Here is a 22,705-nt window from a genome sequence, read left to right as displayed (position 1 = left end):
CACACAAATTCAATTACCATAATTTCCAGACAAAAAAGCACTCTTGAAAATAAAATATGCCTCCATTTCAACTGCTTAGAAAACAAATCACTATATATGTTGCATGATCTCAACAGTCATTTCTACATTCTTCATAATGTTTGCCAATAAACACCACTTATTGGTATAAACTTACTTTAGTTTTTGAGTGCTGTAGTATTTCCAAGCTGAAGCATTTAATATAATACCTAGTTTATTTCTTTGTTAGGCATGGCAAATGTGCCTGTAAGTACTTTGAAAAGAAGTCATTACATAGTAGTGTTTAAGACTGAAACTGGACAATAGCTTTTGTTTATCTGACCATTGACATTATGATCATGCTAATTTTTGCTTGGACAGCAAAAAGATTTTCAATGTTTTGTTACTGTCTAAGATATCAGCATTGTACATTACCATAGTTTTACCATATTGATGTAACTGCTGCAGCAGTATGACCACTTTTTTTTTTTTTTTAAATGCCTGCAATTAGTCTGATGCAAAAATTAGAACAAATATCACCTGCCTACACCTGCTAGACAACAATAAACAAGTTTTAATTCATTTTCAATAACTACAGGAAAAGTAGTAGGAATGGAATGTAATTACAAGAGTGAGGAATGATTCTGGACCTATGAATGATCCTAGTAGTTGAATGGGTTAATATAATGATATTAGTGCTGTCCTTGGGTTTCTTGGAGTGGTTGTGAGCTTAATATGACTTACTGTTGGATGAGTCCGTCTCCACAGTACGGTGAGCCCAGCTGATGTATGAGAGCGGGAGATGGCTCACTTTCTGCTGTTTTGGAAACAGTCAGCACATGGTAGGTGTACGTCTCACCAGACACTATATCCCTGCAGAGTTATATTCAGAGTGTTACAGGAGATTCAGATTTCTGATCCCTTTTCATGTATTCACTTCTTGTACAAACATCACTGTTGACATCTTTGACATATCAACAGTTTGTTTTTGCTTATTAATGAACAATAGGCTACATGCAAAAAACATCTACATCACAGGTATCAAACTCAGTCCCACAGGCAAAACACAGCCCCTGTCGTTTCATTTAGCCTGGATGATCTTGCAAAAAATAATACTGAAGTGACCTGTAGTGTCTCACTACTTCTCAACATTTTCACTATATCTAGAATTCAAACCAGACCCATTGTGTAGAACTGTTCTGTGTTCTGCATATGTCATTGTACAGTGCACATGGGCTCACATTATCATCAGTACTGAGACACTGGTTAAAACCAACACTTATCTGCTGCAAGAAAGGTTCAGAAACATGTCAGGTAATTAGTGAGATTCAGTGATTGACTCCAAATCCCAAAATTTATCATCCAGCATAGAGACTTAGAAATAAGATGAAAAAAGAAAAGTTGATGGAGTATAAAGACAAGAGAGATGTATTATCTTAGCAGAGATAATCCCACATGTCTTAATAAATGTTAGACCTAAGAGTGCATACAGTTAAATATTTTTTTGGCCTATATTCTTTCTGAGAAATATCCTGCTTTTGGAGAATAGATAGTTAAAAATTCTTACTATTAATAGATCATAAAAAGTGAATAGCCTTAAATTATTGCCCTCCAAGAGCTATTAACAATGCTGATGAGGCCGGGGAAAAATTTGAGTTTGACACCCTTGATCCAAATGCAAAAAACTCAAGGAAACAGCAACACAAAATATCCAAAAGATAAGCATCTAACATATGATCACATGAGCACATAGTATAACATATAATTAGAGTGGTGAAAACCAACATTGTTCTGTAATACAAACCCTCAAATCCACAAAGAACCAGACTCAGCTGTATTTCTGCAAGGTAAAGTCCCCGTCACAATCAGCAAGACTACACTGAGATCAGCAGAAGCCCATGCCACTCGACCAATCTCACTTTAGTGTAGCAAAGTATAGCAAACAGCACAGAAGCTGGTGTGTAGGTCAAAGAACACAAAATTTGGTCCAGCTCATAAACTGTGTAGAAATCAGAGGCCACTTTTGCAGGTAGGTTCACTGCTAGAAGTTACAACATGAATCATTAACCCCACTGGACTGCTTCAGGAGCAGACTTCCCAAACATTCAAAGGTCAGAGAGTGTGCCAGTGACATTACCAGAGGACGGTCTGTTAGAAGTGCATATGCAGGAATCTTGGCCAATGCCAGAAGCAGGAGTTAGAAGATCATGTGGTTATGTTTTTCTAAGACATGTTTGTTGTGGTCAGGCAGAAGCAAAGCTAAAAGCATTCTGTTGCTATCCTTAACAGCTGCAATGACTCCTGAGGTAGAATGCTGGCTTGACTTATGACAAGAGGAAATAGCATTTGTTCATTGAATCGAGTAAGCATCAATTTAGCCATCAATGTCATGTGGCTAGGTTACGCAATTGCGGTTACACTGTTTGTGGGTTACAAATGCATCCTACATTGCAAACTATACTCAGCAGCTATGAGCCTTCACTTTAGCACTTCTGCAATTCAAGAAAGGAAAATTATATTTTTTACCATATAGCAAATAACATCTTATCTCAGGGGCAGTATGTTTAAAAAAAATTTAAACACAAGTTTAAAAAAAAAAAAACAATTTTGTTAAAACGTATACATTTTAAATATTGTCTTACATGAACATTCCCTACATAACAATACCAAGCAACCATAACATTAAAACCACTGACAGATGAAGTGAATAACATTGATTATCTCATTACAGTGGCACCTGTCAGTGGGTGGGATATATTAGACAGCAAGTGAACAGTCAGTTCTCTTGGATGTTTTTGGAAGCAGGGAAACATTTGGGCAAGCATAAGGATCTGAGTGACTTTGACAAGACCAAATTGTAATTATGTCTGGGTCAGAGCATCTCCAAAATGCAAGGTCTTGTGGGGTGTTCCTGGTATGCAGTGGTTAGCATCTAACAAAAGTGGTCCAAGGAAGGACAAACGGTGAACCGGCAACAGGGTCATGGGCACCCAAGGCTCATTGATGCACATGTTGAGCAAAGTCTAGCCTGTCTGATCCGATCCCACAGAAGAGCTACTGAAGCACAAATTGCTGAAAAAGTTATTGCTGGCTATGATATAAAGGTATCAGAACACACAGTGCATTGAAGCTTGCTGCGCATGGGGCTGTGTAGCCACAGAACGGTCAGAGTGCCCATGCTGACCCCTGTCCACCACCAAAAGCACCTACAATGAGCATCAGAACTGAACTATGGAGTAATGGAAGAAGGAGGCCTGGTCTGATGAATCGTGTTCTCTTTTACATCATGCGGGTGGCCGGGTGCATTACCTGGGAAAACAATGTCACCAGGATGCACTAGGGGAAGAAGGCAAGCCAGCAGAGGCAGTGTGATGCTCTGCGCAATGTTCGGCTGGGAAACCTTGGGTCCTGGCATTCATGTGGATGTTACTTTGACATTTACCACCTTCCTAAACATTGCTGCAGACCAAGTGCACCCCTTCATGCCAAAAGTATTCCCTAATGGCATTGGATTCTTTCAGCAGGATAATGATCCCTGCCACAGTGCAAAAATTGTTCAGGTTTGAGGAACATGACAAAGAGTTCAAGATTTTGACTTGGCCTCAAATTCCCAAGATCTCAAGCCAATCGAGCATCTGTGGGATGTACTGGACAAATCCATGGAGGCCCAACGTGCAACTTACTGGACTTAACAGATTTGCTACTAACGTCTTGGTGACAGATACAACAGCACACCTTCAGCGGTCTTGTTGAGTCCATGCCTTGATGGGTCAGATCTGTTTTGGCAGCACAGTGGGGACCTACACATTATTAGGCAGGTGGTTTTAATGTTATGACTGAACAGTGTATAATAAGAGGCAGAGCACACCACCATGTTTGCATGACAAGAAAGTACACCCTGCACATGGTGATCTGTCAGAGATGATTCCTGTGTTTTGGTTTTAAGATGGTAACACTATTTTTCAAGCCCAAGTATCAGAATCTGTCAGGCCACATACCAGAAGTAGTGTGAGGGAGAACAAACTCATCCTGTGTTCTTCATTTTAATCGCAAGAAACTGGTGGTTGTAGTCCTGCACCCTTCTTGCACCAATTGAATGCAAGTTCTATCATAGTCTATTTTGAAGGTAAATTTACACACAGTGTAAAATATGCTAGTGGCTCATTGATGCTTTGGAGCTGTTTTACAAAGGGGTATAGGGAAGATAAGAAACAAGTACCAGGATATTTTAGTCCAGAGCCTGACTGTCTCTGCCAAGAGGTCAAAGCTTGGCCATAGATGGCTGCAGGAACACGAATTCATTATTGTGTAAAGGACACACTAGTCTTCAGATTTACAGTCACCTTCAAGTAGTCTAATGGCAAAGATTTTTTTTTTTGGTATACACTGAATACATTTGGTTTTGATATCAAAAGATGAAAATGAGATGATAGATCAGAATTTCAGCTTTCATTTCTTGATATTTACATCTAGATGTGTTAATCAACTTAGAATATGGCACCCTTTGTGGGAGACCACTTAATTTTTAAACAAGCAAAATTAATAGAACAGATAATCTTAAAGTAAATTAAAGTAAATAACATTTAATATTTGGCTGCAGTCTCCTCTTCAGGAGGTGAAATGCATGTTCCAGACTAATATCTTTCACACCCCCCCCCCCCCCCCCCCCGATGAAGTCCTTTGTTGTGTTGGCAGGGTTTTTGGGTCATTTGGGTCATCTTGCTGCATGATGAAGTTCTTCCCAATTAGACTGAATAACATTTCTCTGTAAATGGGACTTCTGACCATCTACCGTCAAGAGTTACATCATCAATAAATATTAGTGAGCCTGTTCCAGAAGCATCCATGCAAGCCCAAGCCATGAAACTACCACCACCATGCTTGACTGATGAGCTTCTATGTTTTGGATCATGAGCAGATCCATTCTTTCTCCACATTTTGACCTTTCCATCACTTTGGTAGAGGTTAGTCATGGTTCCAGAACTTTTGTGGCTCATCTCTGTATTTCTGTGCGAATTCCAAATTGGCCTTCTGATTCTTACTGCTGATGATTGGTATGGCTTCTATATTCTGCACTTGAATTCTTCTTCGAATGGTGGATTGTAATACCTTAGCATTACATAGCAGTAATAGCGGTGATAGCTCAGTGGTTAAGCTGTTGGACTTCTGAATGAAAGGTTGTGAGTTAAAATCCCAGCACTGTCAAGCTACGACTGCCAATTGTTCAAATGTATAAAGTGAATGTAAGTCGATCTGGATAAGGGTATCTGCCAAATAAATCTGCAAATGCAACTTTGTCCTACATGTAATAAGGTTGGGATGCTCATAGTGTTCCACCACCACCACCACCACCACCAGTACTATACTTAAACACCATAAGACATAAGAAAAAAACAAATATCAAACAATAAACCCAACTGGCACTGCTGTGTTAGAAAGATGTAGAATCTAGGTGTCAATCTGACAAATCTCTGTCTGTTCATGCACATCTGTATCTCCCTAGCATGTTGGCAGCCTCTGTCTGGCCTCCTCCAGGGCCCAAAAACAGATGACAGCAGTGCAAGCAGTGAAATCTCTCATGATCAATACAGCCTAATCCACACTTAGTTAAAATGAATAAAAAGCTATTTAGTTGGACACAGATAAGAATCCCTGCTGGCATTATCTTGATCTTGCTGAGTGGAGCAGAGTAGTTCGGTAAAGGTGTTTTGCACATTGCCATCTACATCACTGCTTAAATTTAAGTATAGTGGGGAGAGGCAAAAAGTGAGAGACAGATAATTGGAAGATACACAAACAGAGAGAAAAGCAGATGGAAAACAATTGAGTGAGAGCAGAAACCAGATAAGAGCTTCATCCTTACGATGTTGGCAATTGAATTTTGGTAAACAGATGCTTACCCTCTTTACTTTTTGTTTCTCCTGAAGAAACTGTTGTACTTCACACAATATGGTGGTGAAAAAGCACTTCTGTTCATATACCAGAATTCCTATGGACTTAATCCTACAGAGAGTTACCCATACAGTGGTCCAATGCCAAGCTTTCTTAATCACTGGGAGTTCTGGGAGATGATAAGCTAAAGGACAAACTTTTGCCTGCTTTTAAATTTGGGATAATATCCCTGTTAGAAGTTATATGTCATACTTCTATTATTCTATGGTAGACTGTGCAATATTTCTGTGCACATGTGCTACATGTCTGATTCATCCATCAGCACCATCTAATCTCATGCCCAAAGAATGTCATGCAAATAAAAACAGGTTCCCATCTTTCTGTGGTGCCACATTTCCATAGAATGTGTCAGTCACACATGCTGTGTTTGCATTTTGAGATTTCCATTACCATCTATCCTATCCTGAAGCAACCCATTCTAGATACCATCAGCAACTTCTGACTTGTATCATTTCTCTTTGTTTTCAAAAAATCTTGAATGTGCTATGCACATTAACTGTTTCTCTATCTTACCCAGAATAACCTCCAATATCCTAACCAATCTGGCCACAAAGCATCACACTCCACAGAAATGGCCTCTATGGCCTTTATTGAGAAGCTTCATGTTACTAGATCAGTGCTCATACTCCTTGACCTTTCAGCAGCCTTTGGCAGTTAATAACAAAACTCTCCTGGAATTCACAGCACAACATGGCAACAGTTTGCTTCTTACCTGGAGGGATGGTCATATCAGGTAACATGGACGGGATCCACACCTCTCCATGCAGACTCTCCACTGGTGTCCCACAAGGTTCAGTTCTGGGTCCTCCTATGTTCTCCCTCTATATCTGCTCTCTCAGTGTGCTCATATTCTAATATGAGTTTTCATACCACTGCTAGACTGATGATACTCAACTCATACTTGCCTTTCCTTCCTCAGACATTCATTTATCTGTACTGATCTCAGCATGTCTGGCAGACATCTCATCATCAATGGCAGCTCACCAGCTGAAACTACAGTAAATTCCTGCAAGACTGAACTGCTATGCATCCCTGGAAATGCATATCCATGTCAAGATCGTGTGATCTCCCTGGAGAACTCTCAGAGCTCGCCATCTGTTACTGCATGCAAACTTGGGGTAGTCCTGCACAACCAACTGTCCTTCTCGCCTCACACTGATAAACTGACTTGGTCATTCAGGTTTCACTTTTACAACTCCAGGAGGATCCAGCCATGTGTACAGACACAGAGGCCACTCAGGACTTCAGTCCCTTGTCACTTCAAGACTGGACTACTGCAACTCAGTCCTGGCAGGTCTGCTCCTGCACACAATTTAAGTCCTGCAACCAATCTAGAATGCAGCTGCATGACTTGTTTCCAGCCTCCCACAAGTTTTCCAACATCACCCCAATGCTACACTCCCTCCACTCACTTTCTGTAGCTGCCCGCATCAGATGTAAAACACTGATGCTTGCCCAGACAAAAATGGACCCGCGCCAACCTCTGTCCTAGCAGTGGTAGAATGACCTTACTCTGCCTGTCTAAACAGCTGAGTCACTGGTTGTCTTCAAATGAAGACTAATATCTACTTCATTGCAAAACACTTGAAGTAGCACTTTGTTCATCTATTATGAAAAAAAATCCTTGTCTTGTGGGTTCTTTTCATACTGTACTAACTTCCCCAACAAGATTTTTAGACCGATGGTACTCTTACTCCCTGACCAATTGAATTAGCATGAGGATGTGTTTTTAATAGAGACTACAAAGCACTTCTGTAAGTCGCTCTGGATAAGGGCATCTGCTAAACAACATAAATGTAAATGTAAATCTATCTGTACTTTAAATTGTTCTTTCCAACGAATGATCCCAAAGAATGAGATCATAATGCAACTGCCATTTTCAGAGAAGCATGTCTTTTAACAAAAAAAAATCTGCTTTTTAGCAAACAAATGTAAAAAGTGGCATACTGACTTTTTTGCCTACCTACATCACTCCCGTGAGGTTTTTACAGTGAATTTTAAATGCATATGATTTTATCACTATATCATACCTAATTATGCATGGGTGAGCTCTGAGTATGGTATTAAACATGCAGAGAAAGCAAGATATCATCTTTGCCACCACACATTCTGTCACATTTGTACAGACTGAGCTTTGATTTTCCTCAACATTTAAAGCTACTGCATGTAAGGTTTGGGAACTTGAATGTTAAAAGCTGTCTCTGGAAGAACTATATTATTGCAGGCTACTTGTGGAAGAATAAGGTTGTGTCCAAAACCTCATACCATACACTGAATAGAATGTTCATATAGTATTTAATGACTATCAGATGCCATTAATATTGTCTCATCAGCAATACAGAAGTGTTATGACTTGAATAAGCAAACTATCCCAGCTTTAACAAGAGCCTATCTTTTAGTTAGCAAACAAACATTTACCAAATAGTATGCTCTAATGTTTGTAAGAGCTCTATTGTGATCCCTTACACTGTTTGTGCAATGTCATTGCTGCAGTATAACGTTACTTACTCTATGCTGTGCTCAGTACTGCAAAAAGCAGTAAATTAGGCAGTTAGCTAGAGAACAACACACACATACCTCGCTGCTATTATTTTCTCTGTGTATTTTGTTATCTTGTCTGTTTATTGTATTCTCTAGCCTGTCCTTTAGCAAACTACCTAACTTTAACCAGCTAATTCATTACTATCAATGAAGCTGTGTGACAGTGGAGTTCTTACTAATATTGAAGAATGATGAAATATAATTTATTTGGGGTGGCATGCATTAGTAAGTAATGTCTCTAGAAGAGTTTTATTACTTATTACTTATTGAAAGAAGTAGTTTTTGACTTATTTGTTATTTCTTATTGAAAGAAATATTTGGTTATGGCACAGCAAACTATTTACATATTTACAGAATACTATCATTTGTATGAAGACTGCAAACAAATTGAAGCTGTGTTAGTGAGTAGTTGGAACAACACACACATACCTCGCTGCTATTATTTTCTCTGTGTATTTTGTTATCTTGTCTGTTTATTGTATTCTCTAGCCTGTCCTTTAGCAAACTACCTAACTTTAACCAGCTAATTCATTACTATCAATGAAGCTGTGTGACAGTGGAGTTCTTACTAATATTGAAGAATGATGAAATATAATTTATTTGGGGTGGCATGCATTAGTAAGTAATGTCTCTAGAAGAGTTTTATTACTTATTACTTATTGAAAGAAGTAGTTTTTGACTTATTTGTTATTTCTTATTGAAAGAAATATTTGGTTATGGCACAGCAAACTATTTACATATTTACAGAATACTATCATTTGTATGAAGACTGCAAACAAATTGAAGCTGTGTTAGTGAGTAGTTGGAAAATAGACATGAAGGAAATTGTTATAGATGGACCAAATTGCTTTTCTAACTTGTAAATTTTGCCAAGAAGAAGGTAGAACAAAGTAGTGCATAATGGTGTTCAGTGATTGGTTGTTGGGAACATACTGTAAGCTTATGCAAACACAGCTCAGTCAGGCTGTACACACTGGTGGTGAATCAATCAAACTTACTCTTTTAACTCATATAACTACCAGGTTTGATGTGAGCTGGAGAGCCATACCTAGTAAATAAATGTTGCTATCATCGGCTGAGTTACTAGATTCACTAGGCTTTTTGTGAAATAAAGTCATTAAAGGGGTTTAAAAAGTCAACAAATCAAGCAGCCTGGAAATTGGCAAGACTTGTTTGACTGTGCATTATTATTTCCAGCAATAATTTTTCTACATTACTAATTAGCACTGCATCTGTAAACCTGCCATGCTACAATGCTCATATTCTATTAAAATGTTCCTTACATGACATGGTGATACACTGGACAAGATGGTACATTCAGGGCCGGTGCTACCTATAGGCAGAGTAGGCAATTGCTTAGGACCTACTAGGGCTTGGGGGCGATTGAGACTGGCAGCAAAGCACTAGGCTCTTTGTGCATTGGATAAAGATGAATTGTCACTCACCTGTAGTGAAACCAATTAATATTATCGTTTCAAAGTGGGTCCCATGCTCTGAATGTATGAAGAGAGGGTACGATGAACAAAATGCACAAATGCAACTTTTCTGCAGCTGACTGACTTTAAGTCAGTGACTTATGACCAAAACCAACACATCCTTCAGGGACTACTAAGCGAAAGGCTAAACAGGCATGCATAGAAAGTGCATCTCGTGATGCAGGTATGTGAGTTATCATCATCTATTTTGGAGTGAGTCTATTGTATTCTAAAAATAAACTGGGCCTTGTTCTGTCGATCAGTTTAACTTAGTTAAAGTTTAATTAAAATGTAAATATGAGTAAATATATACACATATTAATACAGATATTGTATAAATAAAATTGATAGGAATCATATTTGTTTCAAGTGCTTTTATTTATTCTGAAAGGTGGAGGGAGGAGGGGAGTGGGGGGCCTCCAACATAAATTTTGCCTAGGGCCTCCATATGTCTAGAACTGGCCCTGGGTACATTGGACAATGACATATATAGTGTTCCTTATATAGTGTATCTGAGGTGTTTGTTTATATCTCGAGTTACAGTATCTGTACTGATGTATTGTTCCACCACCACCAAACCACTAAATACAGTCACTCTCAGCAGGGCTTTTTAGCCAGTTACCGCTTTGATTGGAGCTGCCTTCACTCTCCACAGTGAGCTGCTAACTGATTCATTCACAGATTGAGAATTGTGAATGAATTGTGAAAAAGAACTGTGAAGCACCAAAGAGTGATTTATTTGATCTACTAGATATTTATTTAACCGTATTAACATGAAATTTCTTATACATAGAAAGAAGCTGGGTATTACCTAAAGGATTCCCACAAGTTGGGATCTGGGAAACTTTTTCCCAAACAGGAGCTTGGCTCAGTGTTAAAGATGCCTTTTCTAGAGTCAGTTTTTGTCTCTCCGGATCTGCAGGTCTCCGGAGCAAACAATAGACAGCTGATCTTAAAAGCTCTGAACACAGGTACTGACTCCTATAATTGTTTGCTTAATGTGTTTGTACAGGCTTCTTAATCTAAATACTGGTATTATCATCCAATCTTAATGAACACCGTTCCCTTTCAACCGTTCAACTTTGCATGAGTTTCACGCTGTGGGAAGCACCCTCGGGCGTGGCCGGTATCTGAAGTCTGGTAAAATCATGCCCATATATATATATATATATATATATATATATATATATAGTGTGTGTGTGTGTGTGTGTGTACGGATATTTCTTTTCTCTTCTGTTGCTATCCTGTGCAAACAGAATTAACTTTAGAGAGTTCAGAAAGAGGGTTACTCCCTACTGTCGTGTTATTACGGGGGGAGAGACAATTTTTGTGTGAAGAGTATTGGAGTGAGAAAAAAAAGTGCACCGCAGTGCAAATTTACTTCCAGCTTTCTCACTTCTCAGCTGAAGCGAGATGGGTTTCGGAACCTCAGGACTCTGGGTCGGCCGCTGTCGAGGCAGCCAGCCGGCTCAGATCCTGAGGGTCCCGTATGGATCTGGAGGGGGAATCGAAGACAAGCGCTCCTCTATCTCTTGCTTTTTCCTCCAGATTTGGCCATTCACTTTTGCGGTTTGGAGCTCGCTTGCGAAGCGACTCCGTGCAGCCAGAGGGGGGGGCCAGTGCAACATTTTTATGGGAGTGGAGCATGCTAATTTAAAAATAAATAAATTTTATATATATATATATATATATATATATATATATATATATATATATATATATATATATATATATATATAAAATTTATTTATTTATGTATTTATTTATTTTTAAATTAGCATGCTCCACTCCCATAAAAATGTTGCACTGGCTCCCCCAGGCTCCTCCATATATATATATATATATATTAGAGATGCACCGATACTAAATTTCTCAGCCAATACTGATTATTCAGAGCGATCTCGGCCAATACTGATAACAGATACCGATAGTTCTGCCTTTTATGCCTTCTTTTAAATTAATAATAATTAATTCCACAATTCTGAAAAAAATGCAAATAAAAACTTTATTCTCTCCATTTCAACAAGTTGTTTCACAGTAACTGGACTCATAAACAGAAAACACATTACTCAACTTCTGAAAATTAAAGTAAGATTTCTTAACTTATTGAATATTATTAATTCATATTAACATTGACTGAATTCTAAAAAAAAACCTCCTGTTAGGCTCACATTCACAAAAGCATTTCTACTTCATCATTGAACATCAAACTGGTAATATATAGGCCTAATATAAACTTTTTTTTGATAATAATAACTCATATTAACATTAACTGGATATGAAACATACTACTCAACAAATATATTTTTCTGTGCAATACATACTTTTTTGCCAACCCAAATTCATTTAAATCTTTCAACGCTGTACTGGCGCTTTAATTCACCGCGAGCAGCGTGCGAGTAGGGCGGGGAAAAAAATAGACTCGACAGCAAAACTCTGGCTTCACTGCTGCTCAATTCCGGTGTGAAATTTTAGTGGTGCAGAGCTTACAGAGATTACAAACTGCACATTTGTCGTCATTCCACACAAGAGACATCATCTTTACACACAGCACGAAATCGATGTGTTTTCGCACTCTCTTTTGATTGCCTATATATATATATATATACACTATATACACTATATATATATATATATATATATATATATATATATATATATATATATATATATATATATAGGCACAATGAAGCAGCTCTGCTCTTGGCAGTGAGAAGGAGAGCGATCCCTCAGACTGCAGAAAATTCCCCTTTTTCCCCGGAAGTGTACCATGAAGTGTCATGCTTCTGGGGAGAGCCATGTTTATAACACCGCGATGTCAGATTATTCGGACATCGTGGGGGATAGACAGTACGGCTATTTAGCTATACCTAAGGTAGAGGAGATGTTTGCGAGCCACCTCTCTCCATAGACCACAGCAAAAAATTTTTTTTGGGGGGGGGGGATTTGCCATCCAGGCCATTTATGACCATCTCTGCATTGGTTGGCGAAGCCTATGCAGCAGCGGGTCTTTATTGTGCAAACAATAGCAGTGTTGCAGACCTGCTGAATTGTGAAGGAAGCACAGAAGGTGAGTGTGGTGGCCCACCTCCCCTCGCAGAAGGCCATGGGGACTGGGTGGCCACAGTCACAGCCTGCTACTATGCCTGATTTAAAAATAATAATCAGTGCCAAAAAAGCAAAAAAAGCGGTCCTGAGGAGCTGCGAAGGGAGGTATCAGGGGATGAGTGCTTGTTAGGGCAGTTAGCCCCCATTATTACTGTAGGGCTCCCCTGGTCAATGTCATCCCAAGTTTTCAGTTTTCAGCGAATTGTCATAGAGAAACAAAAATCTGATGCTTTCCCTCCAACAAAATGTGGAAATGTAATAAAAGTTATGGAAAGCCATTATTTCCTAGTTCACAGAAAAGACAGGGTATGCAGCAAATTTTAGATCTGCATCATCTGAACCATACTCTTCGCCATACAGGTTCAGGATGTTGATGCTCAAACTTATCGTTCCACAAACTCAGTTTGAAGATTAGTTTGTGATAATAGATCTAAAAAAAGATGCATATTCCATTGTCCAGTGACAGGAAGTTCCTGAGGTTCACGTTTAGCAGCGCATATCAATATCGGATTTCCCATTATCTAGCTTTATCCCTTCACACCTTCATGAAGTGCATGGATGCAATGCTGGCTCCTTTGCGCCTCCAGGGCATCTGTGTGTTAAACTACCTGGTCGATTGGTTAATTCTAGCGTGGTCCATGAAGTTGGAGATTCAACATCTATATATTGTTCTCGCCCATGTGAGGAACTTGGGGCTCAGGTTGAAACTCAGGGAAAGTTGCTTCTCCAATCAAGAATGACTTTTCTAGGGGTTATATAAGATTCGAATACGGTGAAATCATGTCTATCCCCAACATGCGTAGGGCATTCCTATCAACATTGCTTAGAGTTGTGAGCCATACTCCTAGCACTGAAATTCTTCTCCTCAGTTGAGAGGTCACCATGTGTTAGAGAATACACCGGTGATCTCATATATTAACCGCCAGGGAGGTTTATGTTCGTGACCCCTGTTGAGACAGCTTCAACTAATTCTTCTTTAGCTGGGGGAAGTTTTGTCAATGAGTGCAATGTGTGGGGGAAGATGTCCTGTTGAGGCAGGGGCTGAGGCCTAGAGATTGGAGGCTCCATCCACAAGAAGTGTTTACCTCTGAGGAGACAACATGCTGCCCACTGTGGTTCGCCCTCACTCCTCCCACACCAAAAAATGGGTCAGGGCTGGATGCCATGGTACACACGTGGCCGAAGTCACGTCTGTACACCTTTTATCCCCGATCATTCTACTCCCACAGACTCTAGCGAGAGTTCACCAAGATCGTGCTATAGTTGCAATCGAAATAATTCAATCCCCATTGGAAATCAGGTTTATTGTCGAGATTTACAGACTTTCAGCTGTTTGCAATGAACAAATCAAACAAAAGCAATTGAAGTAGTTCAACACAATACTTACCCAAAAGGACAAGAAAAGTCAGCTCAAAATCATATAAATTAGCCATAGAAGTTTTGGGTTTCTGCTCTGTGGAGTGATGGAACAAAACATTTTGGCACGATGGATCAGTGGTATGTCTGGAGAAAAAAGAATGAAGAAAGAACACACGGTCCACAGTCAAGCATGGTGGTGGCTTAGTGATGGTCTGGGGCTGCTTTGCATCATCTGGCACTGGAAACCTGCAGCATGTGGAAGCCAAGATGAATTCATTGAAGTATCAGGAAATCCTATGAGAAAACATCATGCCATCTGTGAGGAAGCTGAAGCTTTGGCGTCGTTGGACCTTCCAACAGGACAATGATCTCAAGCATACCTCAAATTCCACCAGGAATTTGAGGTATGAGTCCTGGAAGATTCTGCAGGGCCATCACAGTCACCTGACTTGAACCCTACAGAAAATCTCTGGTGGGATTTGAAGAAGGCAGTTGCAACATGCAAACCCAAGAATGTTACTGAACTGGAGGCCATTGCTCATATGGAATCATCAGGAAGCTGGTGTCTGGCTATGCATCTCGTTTACAGCAGGTCATAACTGCAAATGGGTGCCCTACTAAGTACTAAAGATGCTTGCCATGAAGGGGTTGAATAATTTTGAAACTGGAGTAGTCATAAAGTAACCACTTTCGTTGTGAAAGCATTTGTTGTGCTGAACTATTTCAATTGCTTTTGTTTGATTTGTTCATTGCAAACAACTGAAAGTCAGTCAATTTTGACAATAAACCTTATTTGCAATGGGGGTTGAATAATTTTGATTGCAAATGTATGTCTGCTGCTAGTAGCACTGAATTGGCCTGCTCAAATTTGGTTCTTGGAGATAATATCTCTGCTGGATGCCACTTCCTGGGAGATTCCCGTTCACAGGGATCTATTGTCTCAAGCCAGAAGGTGGATTTATCACCCTCGGCCAGAACTATGGCAACTGTGAGTCTGGCCCCTGATGGGCACCAGCTCATAGATTCTGGTCTCTCAACCAAGTTTGTAGAGACCATGTTAAACACTAGAGCACCATCCATGAGAAATTGAATGCATTCAAGTGGCAACTTTTTTTATCATGGTATGAGGAACACCAGTGAGAGCCAGTAACTGCACAATAGCTACAGCCCTGGAGTTCTTACAGGAATCTTTCTCAGCAGGGTTGGCTACTTCTACAATTAGGGTCTACGTGGTTACCATTTCAGCCATCCATGCCCCTATTGATGGAGTCTCTGTGGGTGACCTTCCTCTAACTTCGAGGTTTATGCATGGTTTCAGATGGCTGGGGCCCATCTGCAGACCACGCATGTCTTCCTGGGACCTTCTGTGGTCTGGGAAGTTCTTTCAGGTGCCCCATTTGAGCCCTTAGAGTCAGCTTCAGAGAAACTCTGGCTTAGCCAAGGCCTCCCTATATCCTGGGAATTATCCAGCCTAGGATATAGGGAGGCATTGGCTAATCCAGGGGCAAAGTCAAGGCAGGAAGGGACAACCGAGATGTCAGGGCCAGGGCCTATGTCTGCTGTCCAGCCAGTAGTGTTGCAGGCTTTCTCCCCTCCTACTCCATTCCTTACAGCTGAATGGATAGGATTGCACCTACTGTGTCCAGTGAGGGCTCCGTGTACTTACCTCCATCGCGCCGGCCAGTGGCGTAACTTGGAGCAGTTGCTGGTCTGCTTGGCAGTGACAGTAGAGGAGATGCTGTGTCAAAGCAGCGCATCTCTATTTGTATAGTGGAAGCAATCTCTATTGCTTATGAGGCGCACAGTCTTGCTACACATATGGATAGGGGCTCATTTCACTAGGGGGGTCGCGTCCTCCAAGGTGTTATCTAAGGGGTACCCCTACAGGATGTGTATGCTGCGGAGGGGTGGCTTGCACCACACACATTAATTCGGTATTACAGTTTGGCCTTATTGGCCAGCTAGTATATGTTTCTCTGAGATGGGGAGATTTCCATTCGCAGGGGTCTATTGTCTCAAGCCAGAGGGTTGATTTATCACCCTCTGCTGGAAGTATGGATACTGTGGGTCTGGCTCCTGAGGGGCACCTTAGTGAGACCCAGTAAAGGAACGTCAGTGAGACCCAGTAAACTGCGCATTGGCTACAGCCCTGGAGTTCTTACAGGAACTTTCTTGGCTAGGTTGGCTCCTTTTACAATTAGGGTCTATGTGGCTGCCATTTCGGCCATCCACGCCCCTATTGATGGAGCCTCTGTGGGTGACCTTCCTCTAACTTCGAGGTTTTTGCGTGGTGTCAGACGGCTGGGCAGCAGCTGCAGACCACGCACGAAGGTCTTCCTGGGACCTTCTGTGGTCTGAGAAGTTCTTTCAGGTGCCCCATTTGAGCCCTTAGAGTCAGCTTCAGAGACACTCTGAAGTCATACCCTCAGTATGATGGAGTGGATATACTCATTCCCACAGCGTGATGCTCACGCAACATTGAGTTCCCTTTGAAAGGGAACGTCTGTATTATGCATGTAACCCTGTTCCCTGAGAAAGGAACGAGACGTTGCATAGCTATGCCTGTAAATTGCATCTGTGCTTCAGACAAAGAGAAGCTGTGGATGTGGTTTACAGGCACCATTTTATAGTTACATGATGTGCATTATGCCACGTCACCTGACCATGGCAGGCCTATAAATAGGCATGATTTTACCAGACTTCGGATACCAGCCACGCACGAGGGTGCTTTCTCACAGCGTGAAGCTCATGCAATGTCTCGTTCCCTTCTCAGGGAACAGGGCTACATGCGTAACACAGATGTTCTGAATAAACTAGCTGCAGGGGGGCTTAAACATGCTTGCAAATTTTTGTCTCTATTAAAGCCGGCAATGCAAGCAATCCAACTTGCAAACAAAGATGAGAACCGGTACCACACTTTCTCATAGATTTTGTTCTAGAAACAAGGTTTACTGAAAACAAAATTTACTTCTGAGTACTTATAAAGGTCATTGAACAAGACAATTTTAACCCATGTTGTTAATTTTAATCCACATCACATATGCGGATGTTTATTTTAAACTAAATATATTTATTCTAATATGGGAGGATTCTTTCTCTATCCACACTAAAACCATTACTATAAAGATATATTAATTCACTACTGAAATTCCTTATGTTTTAAATAAGGGCCCGTTTACACGACAACATTTTCAACTAAAAACGGAAAACTACTTATGCAGTTTGGCTGTTCGTTTACATGACAATGGCATTTTGGGGCCTGAAAATGCAAACTTTTGGAAATGGATTTCAAAGTGCAAGTTTTTGAAAATGATGCTGTTATCATCTCAGTGTAAACATACAAAAATGAGAATCTGTGAAAATGATGTCATGCGCCCCTGTATTACATCAGTCTACAGGCATGCTCGCGAGTACTTCAAAAGAATGTACAAGATGTTCAAAACTACAACATTGTGTTTGTGCTGCTCAAGATTTTGAGTTTATTGATTCTTCTCCAGCAAGACCAGCAGAGACGAATTAGTTACATATGCCAAATTATTAACCCACATCTACGCTGACAAAGGGTATTCAAATCTTAAAATTATCTTTGTAATTGTCTGTTTTGGAGTATATCTGTATCCTTTTATTGCTAATAAAACATAGAAAACAGACTGACTGCCAGTATCTCACTATTTGCACTATTTTGATTTTTTTTCAGTGTTTAAAAATGAACCAGCTTTGTTAACAGAATTCTGGTCAGGAGCACACGAAAAGCTAAATGATGGGGTTGAAGATAGAAAAATCTATTTCCACAATGAAAAAAACCTTTATGCACAAGCGTGAGTTTTCACAATTCCTTATGACAGTGAATAATTTTCCAAGTGTAACTATCGCGATTCTATGTAACTGAAGACAGATTTTTTTTGTACTCCACATAGATCATAAACCAGTGAAATCATTTGAGAAATGTAAAAGTTATTGTGCTTCTTATCCAGAAAAACTACCACTATTTACTTGTATTTGTTTATAGGGCAGTCTTGCCCGGATCAATATAGCAGACATGTTGAAGTGAATGCTTATGTGCGCAGTCGTGTAGTATTTCTTTACAAAGTGACATTACCAGCTACTGGCCTGGCATGCATAATACAGCGTTTTTAGTCGTTTTTGCGGATCCGTGTGAACGAGGATCGTTTTGACAATGTTGTCATCTGTACGTGAAACTTTTCAAAAACGCAAAGGAAAAACTTTTCCGTTTTTAATACATCGTTGTACTGTAAACATACCCTAAGTTTGCAAACAACAAGGCTCATACCTGTCAAATGGCAATGAGCTAAATAAGTGACCTTACATAGTCTGGCTTACACAAGGACAGAGAGGTTCACCAGGTTCACATCAACTGCTGTTTACAGAAATAAAGGAGATTTTTAGTGAAGTTAATGTACAGCTTTGGCAGCTTGCCAACAGAGGTGTAGCCCAGGGCCCCAGGAAAGGCCCATTATTCACTGTGTCAGAAGAAAAAAACAGAACAACACACACTCGACCCACAACCGCACACAAAAAGACAACGAAGACAATGCCTGCCTCCTGAATGACTAAACTCTTCATTTCTGTATTGTTAATATGAGACACATCTGCCAGAAAGAAAGAATGGGTGCTCTATTGGGCTGTAATTTTTTATGGCTCAAAAAAGGGGAGGAGAAGGAAAAAAAAGCTTTGAACTTGCCTCCTCATTCTGTATAGACTATAGTTGTTACACTCGAGTAGCTGTGAAATTCTTTAAGCTGGCTTAAACCCCCTCCCAATCCTAGGTGCAAAAGGGCAAGTAGGGAGACCCCACACATACAGTACAGAGAGGACCTAGGACAACATACCACGTGTAGTGAGAATGTGTGGCATGAATAGCATGGACACCACTGAGGCTGCATGGAAAAATCATCTTGTAATATCCTTGTATATCTTATTACATTAATAGTAAAATGGAAATCTCCAAATTATCAAATCTCTGATCCATACCTGTCTATAAATCTCCTCATGGGCTCCATGAACACCACCCCATGAGGTGCATCACTGAAAGGCGGTCTCCGTGTCAGCCTATAATGCAGGGGCTGGCATGCCTGACAGAGCACATGCCCTGGTTTGGAGGCCATCAGCGTGGCGTCGATCTCCAGGTGCTGATCCATAGTGAAGAACTGAACGCCATACACTTCCTCATCCATAACCAGCTTCAGTGTCAGTGGCATGTCACAGAAGATGCTCTGTGGACCCAGAGACACATTGTTGCCACTCATTGTCAGTAGTAGGATGTTGTGGATGGCAAACAGGTCACTCTCTTCTGCTGAGAAGAATGTGACCCAGACGGTGAGCGAATCTGGCACAAGTGGGTAGGTGAAGTTCAGGTGGAGCATGCAGCCTTGTTGAGGGCATGAAGCAGAGCCCACACTGCTTGAGTCAAGGCCAGCGTGGGGACTCCAGGTACGCACACTGGGTTCACACACTTGCCCCACATCTGGTGAACCTGTAGAACACACACATACAACACACACAATGTCTAATTTACTGAAAGCTTTACTTTAGATTCCTTAAAGGCCTAATTTGTCACAATCCAGCAATGAAGGAAAACTGATCTGTACTTTAAGACTGTAGTCATTTTAACCTGACCTATTTCTTTTTTACCTACTAAATGGGTAATCATTACTGATATCTAGTCATCTAATTACTGTATTGTTATTGAACACAGAATCACAGAGCACAAAGCACAAAGAGATTGCTCTGATTAGCTGCATGTAAGTGTAGTTTACATGCAGGTGTAGTAATTCCCTACTCCAGCATATTTTGCTTTTCTTACAGTGTGTGAATCTGTTGTTACCACATCCTAAAACAAAATCTTAATTTGGTCTAATTCTAGTCAGAATTTCCTTTGTGACCCTATTCAGGATAATCGATTTTCCTACATCTTCCTATTCACCATACAGTAAGACTAGATTGGAATAGTGTATGGTGAATAAAACCTCAAGGAAGGAAATCTGAAAAACAAACTAACTGAGAGGAAGCAAATGATGTCCTTTAGTGAGACAGCAGGAGGTCTTTTGGGCAATTTTGGCCCTCAGCCCAGTTATTCTTTCAGGAGCTGTCAAGAGGCCATTATGAGGCGGCTAAAGGGGAAGGGTGCAAAGAGAGGGAAAGTTTAGCAGAGAGGCCCCACTGAGGAATGGGAGGAAAAGAAGATCAATGGGACCTATAGCAGTGAAACATCTAATGCTCACAATCACTTCATTATTAGAGGATAGGGTAAAAGCCATGGTAACTTGTTTATAGATGGAGTGACATTCTACAAAATTAGTTTTAGCTTGCCAAGATTGATGATGTTTACTGCTATATATGGTTACAAAAGTAAACAGCTATGGCTGTAAAATGACCACATTTTTTGATCTGTTAAAAAAAATAGCAATTCACATCATCTTCAAATATTAAAAATTTAGAATTCTGATGCATCCTATAGGTGGCTTTTGCTGGCAAACATGCAAGAGCATTATTAGGCTTCAAGAATATCTCTGTACCGGTTTCCCTCATAATCCAATTTAAATTATGTCTAGGAATCAACCAGTTCTTTTGAACCAATGGTATTTGAAGGATAAAGGGAAAAAATCCCTAAACATAGCATAGCATGAATAATCATTACACATATTACATTGTCATTTGTTTGATTTTATGCAGTATTACTCAGATCTGAAAAGTTTTATCTATACAACATTTATGTATGCTTAATGAGTATCGCATGTGAGAAAGTGGCCAGAATAGTAACTGGTTAGAGTAGAGCATAACACTTGCCAGCTTTGCCAGTAGATGTAGCCTGGGTTATTCAGTTGAAATGGTGTAAAGGATCAGACAAAGTGGTTTTTCTGGGCAGTGCGGGAGGTTCACAGACTGTTGTGTGAGGTAAGAGGCAGAGACACCATTGATTCCTCACATTCAGTACACACACAGTTTTGTGTTTCTCACAATCACCTAATCTGCTGTAGCATCCTTCTCATTAACCCCACTGACCACTGGGCAATTTGCATAGCAAATATCTCGAAATCTTGCCTGTGGCACAGTTTCTCATCCCGTACATTTTTGTGCCCTCGTTGTTCTTTTCTTGAATTTCTGCAATTCGATAATGGTACTGCTCTAATACTGCTTGTTCCATCATTTTCACTCAGGAGGCAAGTGAGGACACTCAGTGCTTGTGGAAGTGTCTAACTTGGTTGTTTAGCTTATATAGTGGAAGACAGAGAACATGCATTAGAGAGTGTAAGTGCTCTAGGCAGGTGATTTTCTAAGATTTTGTGGAAGGGGCAATGATTGTAGGCAGCTGCAGGTTGTCAAAGGAAGGTTTGTATCCAGTTGTAAACAGTGGAAAGATCACCCAGGCTATGGAGTACACCAGGGAAGTGTTCCAAGCTCAGAGAGAAGTTAGTTTAAATGTTGTGGCAGTGGCAAGCCTGGGCATGCCTTTCCCAGCTGACTGAGTGTAGCCGCTGTAGTGCCAACTTGGCTTAGATGGATACAAGTTTGCACTTATGGCCTTCCCCCACCACAAACCTGACTCACCCATTTTTAAAAGCAACCCAAATTGAGTGATTAAGTAATTAAACAGAAAAATAGGCAGCCCCAGGGAATGTAGACCACTTGGTTTGTTTTCAATATCAACTTCAATTCCATTTTTTTCAAGAGGTTTTTACATTTTGTGGAAACATTATAGGGCAGGCAAGTGTCATCATCGTTAACTTTCTAACTTTCTATATTTATCAAGATCTAGAAAGACCCTTAATTCTGTAAAATATAGTGGTAAATTGCAAACCAGTCTGGATAACCTCCAACAAGGGAAAGGGAATTAAGGACAACATCTTTGGCACAGAGCATGTTTTGTGCAATGTCAGGTCAAAGGTGAAATTTCAAGCTCAAAATAATTAATGTAGTCAAGGAAAACATGAGTCACTCTCAGTGATGAACGTTTTCATTCATATCAGAATGCTCTGTGGACTAATTCTTTTATATATTTATGTCCATATTTTCATCTCTTAAAATAAACCCATGAGAAAATAAAATTTTGTGACAAGCCATGTGGCTAATATTTTCCACACATATTTGTCAGTTTCCCTTATAGTTTTACGTGATATTGACCTCTCTTGCCTAACTATGCAAGGTACAATATTGTATACATACCTGTATATTCCAGTCAATAAAACATGACAGAATGTTTTGAATGACACTTATCAGTAGAAACAAGTATCTTGCCAAAGCAAGCATGGACT

At 40.2% G+C, this 22,705-nt stretch overlaps 1 protein-coding gene across 1 annotated transcript in view; it reads right to left on the bottom strand.

The window, feature by feature from the left end:
- pappab (pregnancy-associated plasma protein A, pappalysin 1b) overlaps window positions 1-22,705 on the bottom strand; it is a 92,241-nt gene that overhangs the window by 50,376 nt on the left and 19,160 nt on the right. The window contains exons 7-8 of the mRNA XM_053654006.1: window positions 19,425-19,926; window positions 742-870 (exon numbers count right to left, since the gene is read on the bottom strand). Of these exons, the coding sequence (XP_053509981.1) occupies window positions 742-870; window positions 19,425-19,926 (631 nt within the window). The remainder of the gene's footprint in view (window positions 1-741; window positions 871-19,424; window positions 19,927-22,705) is intronic.

The sequence above is a fragment of the Ictalurus furcatus genome, chromosome 22 (assembly GCF_023375685.1).
Source record: "Ictalurus furcatus strain D&B chromosome 22, Billie_1.0, whole genome shotgun sequence".
In the NCBI taxonomy this organism is placed as follows: Eukaryota; Metazoa; Chordata; class Actinopteri; order Siluriformes; family Ictaluridae; genus Ictalurus; species Ictalurus furcatus.
This window is presented reverse-complemented; position numbering and strand designations above follow the sequence as displayed.